This window comes from Orbicella franksi, chromosome 10 (genome assembly GCF_964199315.1).
Source record: "Orbicella franksi chromosome 10, jaOrbFran1.1, whole genome shotgun sequence".
NCBI lineage: Eukaryota > Metazoa > Cnidaria > Anthozoa > Scleractinia > Merulinidae > Orbicella > Orbicella franksi.
Window position 1 is genome coordinate 3,139,529 of NC_138154.1, and position 9,126 is coordinate 3,148,654.

At 43.9% G+C, this 9,126-nt stretch overlaps 3 protein-coding genes and 1 pseudogene across 3 annotated transcripts; 2 read left to right on the forward strand and 2 right to left on the reverse strand.

The window, feature by feature from the left end:
* Positions 1 to 1,230: 1,230 nt before the first annotated feature.
* LOC145501028 (uncharacterized) lies at positions 1,231 to 3,219 on the reverse strand. The gene has a single exon (XM_081480593.1). It carries the CDS (start codon positions 2,485 to 2,487, stop codon positions 1,288 to 1,290), a length of 1,200 nt encoding a protein of 399 aa, XP_081336719.1. The 5' UTR covers positions 2,488 to 3,219; the 3' UTR covers positions 1,231 to 1,287.
* A 1,260-nt stretch (positions 3,220 to 4,479) lies between these two features.
* Positions 4,480 to 6,186, forward strand: LOC145501428 (uncharacterized). Its single transcript, XM_081480907.1, has one exon. The coding sequence runs from the start codon at positions 4,480 to 4,482 to the stop codon at positions 6,184 to 6,186; it is 1,707 nt and encodes a 568-aa protein (XP_081337033.1).
* Positions 6,187 to 6,197: 11 nt separating this feature from the next.
* On the forward strand, positions 6,198 to 7,142 carry LOC145501429 (uncharacterized). The gene has a single exon (XM_081480908.1). The coding sequence runs from the start codon at positions 6,198 to 6,200 to the stop codon at positions 7,140 to 7,142; it is 945 nt and encodes a 314-aa protein (XP_081337034.1).
* A 376-nt stretch (positions 7,143 to 7,518) lies between these two features.
* LOC145501183 (uncharacterized) lies at positions 7,519 to 9,126 on the reverse strand (annotated as a pseudogene).

Below are 9,126 nucleotides of genomic sequence, written 5' to 3' on the forward strand. Positions count from 1 at the left end.
TAGTCCTAAACAGTGCTCTGTACCTATGTCAGTTGATGATCACTTTAAGAAAGTGAAGGAAATAAGGGCTTGCTTTCATTGTGCTCGAAGTGGACACCGGATGACTGCATGCAGGTTTCGAAAACCATGCCCGTGTGGACGAGGATCCCATATCCCTCAGCTATGCAAGACTGGCGGAGTGAAAATTCCAGAAGTTCAAAACCCCACTCCAAGTACGGGTAACCCACCAAGCCACCCAAGTTGGAATCCTGCTGCCCCTCCTTATACACCAGCTAACCAGAGTCATTTGCCACCGTTATCTCAACCTCCAACAGCTGCTGTAATGTCTTCCGCTAAGAATGCTGACATCAAAACTGCTGGCGTGATGATGAGAACTGTGTGTTGTTATTGGGGCTGTGGCTGTAAGAGCATTGTGTGACACTGGGGCCACTTTTACAATGATGTCATCATCTTTGGCTGCAAATATACCAAAGAGAGTTGTTGGAAAACGTCATTTGCAGATTGAGACACTTGGAGATGTGCTGGAAGGCGAATTCGATGTTGTTGAGGTGACTGCAAGAAGAATAAACCTTCCAAATACCTTTACCTTCCAAGCTGTAGTGGTGGATGAGTTGTCTGGTGTCTTTGAGAGGGTGGAGCCTGAGTACTATCGAGCCCTTCAAAAGGTTGTTGTTGGTTATCCAGTCCTTGCTGATCTCGCTGGCCCTGGTACAGATAGTATTGGTATTGTGTTTGGAGAAGATTGCTATGACACCATTGTCCAAGGTATGACAATTAAATTGAGGAATGGTCTCAAAAGAACACCGACAATTTTTGGGTGGGTCCTTCATGGTGGAAGTGGATCCATTCCATTTGCGGGTGTGGCTGCCAGAGCTCATATCCATGCATTTCGGGCCTCTGTTCATGAACAACTGCAGAACTTTTGGACTTTGGACCACCTTGGTGTTGCACAGGAGGAAGTGTTGGAACGAGACCTTGAGCTGGAGGTAAAGAATGCTATCCAATGCAACGAATCTGGGAAGTATGTTGTGTCGTGGCCTTGGAAACCTCAAGCTCGAAAGCATTTAGCACTTAACAAGGCCCTTTGTGAAACAAGGCTTCATCGCATGGTGAGAAAGTTGACGCCTGAAGAGTACAAAGCATATGACATTCAGTTAAAAACACTCCTCGAAGAGGGTCATATTGAGCTGTTACCAGAAGCCTGCATTCCTCGGTCCTATGCGTGATAAAAGTGTTGACAAGCCTGCACGACTCCTGCCGTTCGCGGATGAATAAGTAATAAAGCCTTCATAGTTTAGCTTTAACTAGGATGTCTTTGAGGGACTTTCCCTTGCGATACGAGATGATGGGGGGCTCCTTAAAGATTTTTCTCAGTAGCGGGTGATTATCTATAAGGTGCCATTTCCCCAGTAGTGTGTCTTTTAGGTTAGGCAACGCCGGGTGGTATTGTGTGACAAAGGGCAGTATTTTCTTTTGTGCGGTTTTGTCTTTCTGTGCTAGTGACATTTTTCTATCAGAGAACTTAATCTCTGAAAGGTGTTTTTCTACAATTCTAGCTGGGTAACCTCTATTCTGCAGGCGTGTTTTGAAATTACTCATGTTTTCCTCAAAAATAAGTTGAGAGGAATTTGTTCTCAGAAGCCTTAACGCTTCTCCTTTGATAAAGCCTTTCGTGACGCCTGGTGGGTGACACGAATAGAAATTCGTGTATTGAAAGGTCTCTGTAGGTTTGAAATGAGTTCGCACGTCAAGAATAGATTCCTTATTGAATCTGTCACCTTTGTACACTTTCGTGTCCAAGAATGTAGTTTCAGTTTCTGAGATTTCAGCCGTGAATTTTATCGTTGGGTGAAAACTGTTTGCCTTTAGAAGGAAGTCTTCTATTTTATCTCTACTTGTGTTCCACATGGATATGATGTCATCGATGTATCTTTTCCAAAAAATGGGTTTTGTGTAGCTTTGTCTGAGTATTTCTTTTTCTATTTTGGCCATAAATATGTTAGCAAAAGCTACGGCCATTTTCGTTCCCATGGCTGTTCCATGAGTTTGGAGGTAATCTTTTCCATTGAATTGGAACGAGTTTTCTTGTAGAATCAGACTTAGCATTTCTCTTAGGTACCTGCTAGGAATTGGAGGGTTCTCCTGGTAAAATTCTTCGTATGCTTCGCATACAGTGGTAATACCCTCCTCCTGTGGTATGTTCGTGTAGAGACTGGTGACGTCCATAGAGACAAGAATGGTGTTTTTAGGCAGTTTAGTCTTTTCGATGAAGTTAAGAAAGTCTGTTGTATCTTTAAGATACGAGGTTTGCTTTTGTGCTATTGGCTGAATAAGGTGGTCAACAAAAGCTGAGATCCTTTCTGTAGGGCCGTCACACCCTGATATAATTGGTCTACCAACAGGTGTCGGTTTGTGAATCTTTGTAAGTGTGTAAAACACTGGTATTCGTGGAGGGTCGGGCGTTAGGGAGAGCCATTTGGCCGTCATTTCGTCTATGTGGCCTTCTTGTAGTAGTGATCGAATCAATCAGTGAACTTTTTTGGCCGTGGTGTCAACCATAGGTTTGTCTAGGGGCCGGTAGTTGTGTATATCATCAAGTTGGACTTGACCCTCGTTAAGTTTATCTGTTCTGTTCATTATGACGGTTGTGGTACCCTTATCGGCTTTCTTTAGTACAATGTTTTCGTCACGCGATAGTTCTTTGAGAGCATTTCGCTCTCCCTGTGACAGGTTGTCTCTCGGCCTGTTCAATTTGATATTAGCAAGGTCAAATTTGACTTCTTCTAGAAAAGTTTCTAGAGCAACTGAGTGCTGGACTGGTGGGTCCCAGTCTGACTTGACGTGGAAAGGATGAGGTTCTTTGTCGTGACCGTGAAATATGTACTTAAGGCGCATTCTTCTGGCAAAATGACTGAAGTCATTGAGTAGCTGGCGCCTGATAGTGTTTTCTCTTGTCACGGGAGCAGGAATGAATTTCAAACCACGGGATAGCAGGGTAATTTGCTCGTCTGTCAGCTGCGTATTTGACAGGTTTTTGATATGTTGCTTGCGTGACTCAATGTTGTTTTGAAAGCGTTTTTTCTGTTTGATTCTTCTCCGCTCTAATCTTTTGCGGCTTTTAACCGCTTTGTTATCTGTGTTGTTTCTTTCCCCTTCCTCCCTTATTTCTAAAGGGTCAGATAAGACAACAGGATAAGATTCACTTTTTTTATTCGTTGCTTGTGATCTCATTTGTTCCAGCAATAAATCGACCTCTCTGATCTTGGCTTTCAACACTTCGGCTAGCTCGTTGTCTTTCTTATCTTCATTCGCAATTCTATTTCTAGCCGGCGTTTTGCGGGAAGACTGGTTGGTTTCATGGAAACTTCTGCGAGACTTAGCTTGTTCGAGCTTTCTGTACTTATTCTTAAGCCTTTCTACGCGCCTGTGGTGAAATTTCACTAGGGCCCCTACAAGGGCCTGTTCGGCTTTCTTTCTAATAGAGTTAATGTCTCTCTTAAAGTCCTCGTCGGGCGTGATGTTAGCCCGCGCATTGTATCTCAAGGTCTTGGGGCATGAGCCCTTCGCCAGGTGAGAATTCAGCAGACTGATAGAGTTGTTTGAGCTGTCTATCTTCTCCTGGATGGAGTTTAGCTCTTCTTCGTGCCATGGTCTTTTTCTATCGGAGCTGCCGGTAGTTTTGGCGGACTTTGGTAGGATTTCTCTTTGGCGCTTTCTGCCTCTGTCGTTGCTCGTATTGTGAGAGTGTACAGGCTCTTTGTTTGTTTGCTCGGGCTTCTTTGGCTCGTTCGTTGTTTCTTTCTTGCGCTCTAGTCTTTGAGCGTTTGGGACACTGTCATTGCTAGCACCAACGTCTTCATCTTGATCCTCTGACAGGAGGGCGTCCTCTTCTTCATAAGACATATTAGTGTCCATTCTGGTATCCTCGGTGTTAGGATCTATCTCCTTGGTCGATAAAAGACCGTCAGCAGTGAGTTTGGTTGCTGCCATTTAACAAGAGTATTGCTGAGGCAAGACTGCAGTTTCGATTCTAAGAGAATCTCGTCAGTTGCCACTGATGGTTCTGTGAGCAGTCGGAGTAGATTATGCTGTTTTGAGTTTATATATCCCCTTTGACCGTTATTCGGATCGAAAAATCCCGCCAGTTTTTCTATTAATGATGCCTCAGCTAAGTCTGAAGGAGGCCTTTCTCTTAATGATGCCCTTGAGAAAGGACCAAACTTGTCACTGCTGTTGTGGGGCATACTTCTCCGTTTCAGAGTTGGCAAAGTCGGTGTTGTAGGTGATCTTGAAAAGGCATTTCTGCAGCTGTCGCTTTGTGAGGAAGACCGAAATGTTTGTTGCTTCTTGTGGCTCAACCCACAAGGGGAGATTGAGGTGTACAGGTACAAAAAGGTTTTCTTTGGTGCTAAATCATCACCATTTCTGCTGCAAGTAGTCCTGAAACAGCATTTAGAGGGTTTCATCAGTGAATCACAAATGGCTTCCCAGCTTCTTCGCAACCTTTACATGGATGACCCAGTGAACTCAATGGAGAACACTGAGGAAGCAATGGAGTTCTGGCACGAAGCAGTGCATATCTTTAAAGATGGTGGCTTTAACCTGCGGAAATTTTGGTCCAACGATCAAAATCTGCTCCACGAGTTTTCAGACAGCCAAGTGCAGCAACTTCACAAAGTACTTGGGGTTAGTTGGGACTTAAAATCTGATGAACTTCTTCCACTTGTTGATCTGGAAGATATGGTACCCGAGAAACTTACGAAGCGAGAAGTGTTGTCCTGTCTGTCTATGATTTACGACCCATGTGGGCTAGTGAGCCCGACTGTCACTCCACTGAAGATTATTGTCCAAGACTGTTGGAAAGAGAAGCTCGGATGGGATGAGGAAGTTAACCCGGATTTGCGAAGGCGTGTTGAAGAAGTATTGAAAGGGTTGTCAGGAGGAAACCATCTGAGAGTAAACCGATGGTTGGGAATAACACCCTCTCAGTGCAAGGACACAAAACTGTCACTTCACGTTTTCTGTGACGCCTCCTCTAGAGCCTATGCTGCGGCAGCCTACATTCGTGTTGCAGATACAAATGGGGACGTAACAGTGAATCTTGTTCCTTCGAAATGTCGACTTGCCCCACCGAACGGAGACATGATACCTCGCCTTGAACTTCTTGGTACCTTACTAGGAGCTCGACTTCTCAATTCACTGAGATTGGAGTACAGCGGTGTCTTTAAGATTGATGATGAATTCCTTTGGACAGATTCCAGTGTTGCTCTCTCGTGGATAAGTCAGGGACCGCGTGTGGGTGGAGTGTTTGTCACTAACCGTGTGGAAGAGATTACTGCTGTTGGTGGAGTGTGGTCGTGGGTTCCAACAGATGAAAACCCTGCGGACTTACCTACTCAGGGTATGACGGTAGCTCAGTTGTCTGACTCCAAGATTTGGTGGAGTGGCCCGGAATGGTTGAAACGACCTGAGGCAGAATGGCCGAAGCACCCAAAGAATGACACAGATGCTGCATTGCTGATGATGGCTGTAGCTGACAATCAAGAACCAAAATATGTGGAGGAAATTGTGTACCCACCCCGAACGAGCAAGTACCTTCGCACTTTGAGAAGTGTAGCTTGGATGCTACATTGGCGCAAGTCTCCTAGTAGCACCCAAAATATGCTGACCTCAGAAGAGTTGCAATATGCCAAAATGGTCATCCTGAAACAAGTGCAAAAGAAGTTTTTCTGGACGGAATTAGAGTCAATGGAAAATAGCCGACCAGTTTACCGCCAGTCTAGTCTGCGGTCCTTACACCCGTTCTTGGAAGGAGGATTAATCAGGATGGGGGGTCGTTTGCAACAAGTGGAGGTAACCTTTGAGGAACTCCATCCAGTGCTGGTTAAGAAGTGTGGTGTTGGCAACCAATTGGTGCTTCATATTCACGAACAAATGCAACACGCTGGTACTGCAACAGTTATTTCGGAACTGAGACGCCAAGGGATTTGGATCCTGCACTCTAAGAAATCAGTCTCATCAGTGATACGGAAGTGCAGGAAATGTAGCAGGTTCTTGGCGGCTCCTGCATCTGAACAGACACCTCCTTTCCCTAGGTGTCGTGTAACTTGCAAGCGTCCCTTTGAAACAACTGGCATGGATCTAGGAGGACCGTTATACCTGAAGGATAATAGGTCTGGTTCGTAGTATTTACCTGCATGTCAGTTAGAGCCATTCATTTGCAACTTGTGACGTCGTTGTCTGTAGAAGCATTGACTCAGGCACTGCAGAGATTTATGAACAGAAGAGGTGTCCCACAGTTGTGCATAAGTGATCATGGATCAAACTTTGTGGCGGCAGCTAAGTGGGTTAAAGAGAAGAATCTTGACATGAAGTGGCAATTTTTGGTGGAATGCGGACCTTGGTGGGGAGGAGCGTGGGAGAGGTTAGTGGGCATTGTTAAAGGCCTGCTACGTCGCTCGTTGGGCCATGATGTGCTTTCCTGGGAGGAATTTGTAACCGCTCTAACTGAGGTGGAGAAAGTCATCAACCGCCGGCCTATCACTTACTTGTGGGAGTCGAGCAATCCTGATGGTGGTGTTCCTATCCCTTTGTGTCCTGAAAAGTTCCTGTTGCCACCGCGAGAAGACATCAAGGAAGAAGAAAGAGAACTAAACATCTCTGATGAATTTCAACGGAGAAAAAAGTGGCTGTCCTCCATGAATGACATATGGAAGAAAGAATACTTGCATCAAGTGCTGGGTTCACAAGGGGAAGTTTGGAAGACTCAGCCAAATCCTTTGAAAGAAGGAGAAGTTGTCCTTGTAGCTGATGACAGAGAGAAACGTCTAAATTGGAAGATGGGGGTTGTCCGGCAGCTCATTCTTGGCAGAGATGGAAGATGCCGTGCTGCGACTGTCCAGGTGAAGTCGGGACTGCTAACCCGACCAATTTGCAAACTGTACAAATTGGAGCTCTGTGCTGAATCTGACAATCTCCCGCCCATTACAAGCTCACCAGAGAGTACTGAACAAGATGGTACGATGTTAGACAGTGAGGCCAAGATGATGGAGGATGAAGATGAAGCTGAACCTGAAGTCACCCTTCCACAGAGGACTCGGAGAGGAAGAGAGATTGTTCGTCCAAGTCGATATAAGGACTGACCAAGTCACTATAAGGACTGACTAAGTCGCTTTAAGGACTGACTAAGTTACTTTAAGGACTGATTAAGTCGCAACAGGCTACCGCAAGTTGCAAGGTGGAGGATGTTGAAAGCTGAACTTTCTAGACTAGCCGTTTTGTACTAGAGAGCGGACGTGACATTGCGTGACAAGCCGAACATTCTAGATAAGTCGTTTTGTATTGTTTTGTAACCGGGATGTGACGTTGCACGAATTGTTGTACCCCCCTATAGGGGTTGTAGAAACATGTGCTCGAAGAATAAATATGGAGTCCAAACAGTCTGATCGTTAATTCAGGAATGCATGTTTCAAAGTTTTTCAGCTCCTCACTTGAAATTTTTAAATTGATGATGTCGAATTCTTGTATCAGTTTGGTAGAATTGTTTGGATCCAGGTTAAGTCCTATTCCACTTTGGCATGTGTTTCCTTCCTTAGCTTGTTTTTTTACCATCAAGATTTAACTTTTGCTTATGTAGTTGAGCTCTTTGGCATTTGAAATTAATGCTGTTTTTTCTTAGTTTGTCTTGGGTAGCCTTGTGATCCATCCTTTCAATGTAGCTGATACAGTGTATACCAAGTTCAATGTTGAGGCACTCAAGTGTTTGGCTAATGTACTGATATCCAAGGTTTACTTGCGAGATGCCACAGGCCACTTGGAAGTCATTACTTTCACCTCCACCATAGTATCTAATTTTGGGATTTTTTGAGCCTATAACACTGTTTAGGGCCTCATTTCTCTGCAAATTTGACCCAGGTGATAACTTTGCAACTACTATGTCAGTACAATATTCATCAAAAATTATCTCCAAAGCTTTCTTTAAGTTGTTGTTACAATATGCACGTGATTACTATCAATGTTCAACTAGACTAGTATCGAGTTTCATCCTCGTGTCTTACTGCCCTGTACGCTATTGAGTGGTTGATTAAACAGAACTTGAAACAGTTGTTGCCATAGAGATCTTTGCCATAGGGTAAGTCAGAGTGTTTATAGTTAATAGGGTCTTTCTTGGCACCACACCATGATTCATTGCAATTTTTGTGGTCTCCAAACGAATGTGGTAGAATGCTTTTTAAGGATTTTTGAAGGGCTGATGGATTTCCCTTATTTTGAGACATGCTATAAGTAAAACATTTGACCAAGTAGTTGATAACTTTCTGTGAGAGAGTTGAAGAATTTACAAATTTCCCACATTGGCTTAAATTATACAGCCTTGTAGTGTACCTGTTGTGGAGTCTTCGTTCCCGAAATAAACAGATAGTTTGACATTAGAATTTAGGCTTTCAGTAAACAAATGGACTGCTGCCATAGGCTCCATTGCTTTTGATGATGCTGTATGATTGAGTTGAGAATTGTGTTGCTTGGCTTGTTTCCCAGTTTTTTTAGCATTTGTGCAAACCCTGCAGGATTTTGTTCTCCTAGTATAATCCATAACCTTCCCATACGTTAAACCCATGACTGCAGCATGACCAGTTGACGAGTTATGCCCCTTTCCCCGTTTTTGCCAACCCATGTAATATGAGCAGGGGATATTGATGCAGCCCTGGTCATCTGCTTTTACACCCTTTTTGATGGCAGCATTTCTTTCTTCTGACATTGCAGTTTTACAACTTTTCTTTGTTAATTGCTCTACTGCATGCCCAATTTCGTTTTCTCTACTCTTGAAAGTTACTGGATTCATAAAGGGAATATTTAATGTACACAGTAAATTATTCAGGTGGGTTTCACCGATTCCTGTATGTAGAAACCCAAGAACAGCTCTTGAATTAACATCCTGACTGAGTGAACCTCTTTGACCGCTCCTGTGTTCACTGGAGGTCTTGACAACATTCTCTGTACCACACACTGCACAGGTAACTGAGAACACTGAGGCTAACCCACATTTTTTTCTGCTGTTATGTTCCACAATGACAAATTGGCTGAAAATAAAGTGAATATATTGATACTCAGGAAGATCTGATACTTTAT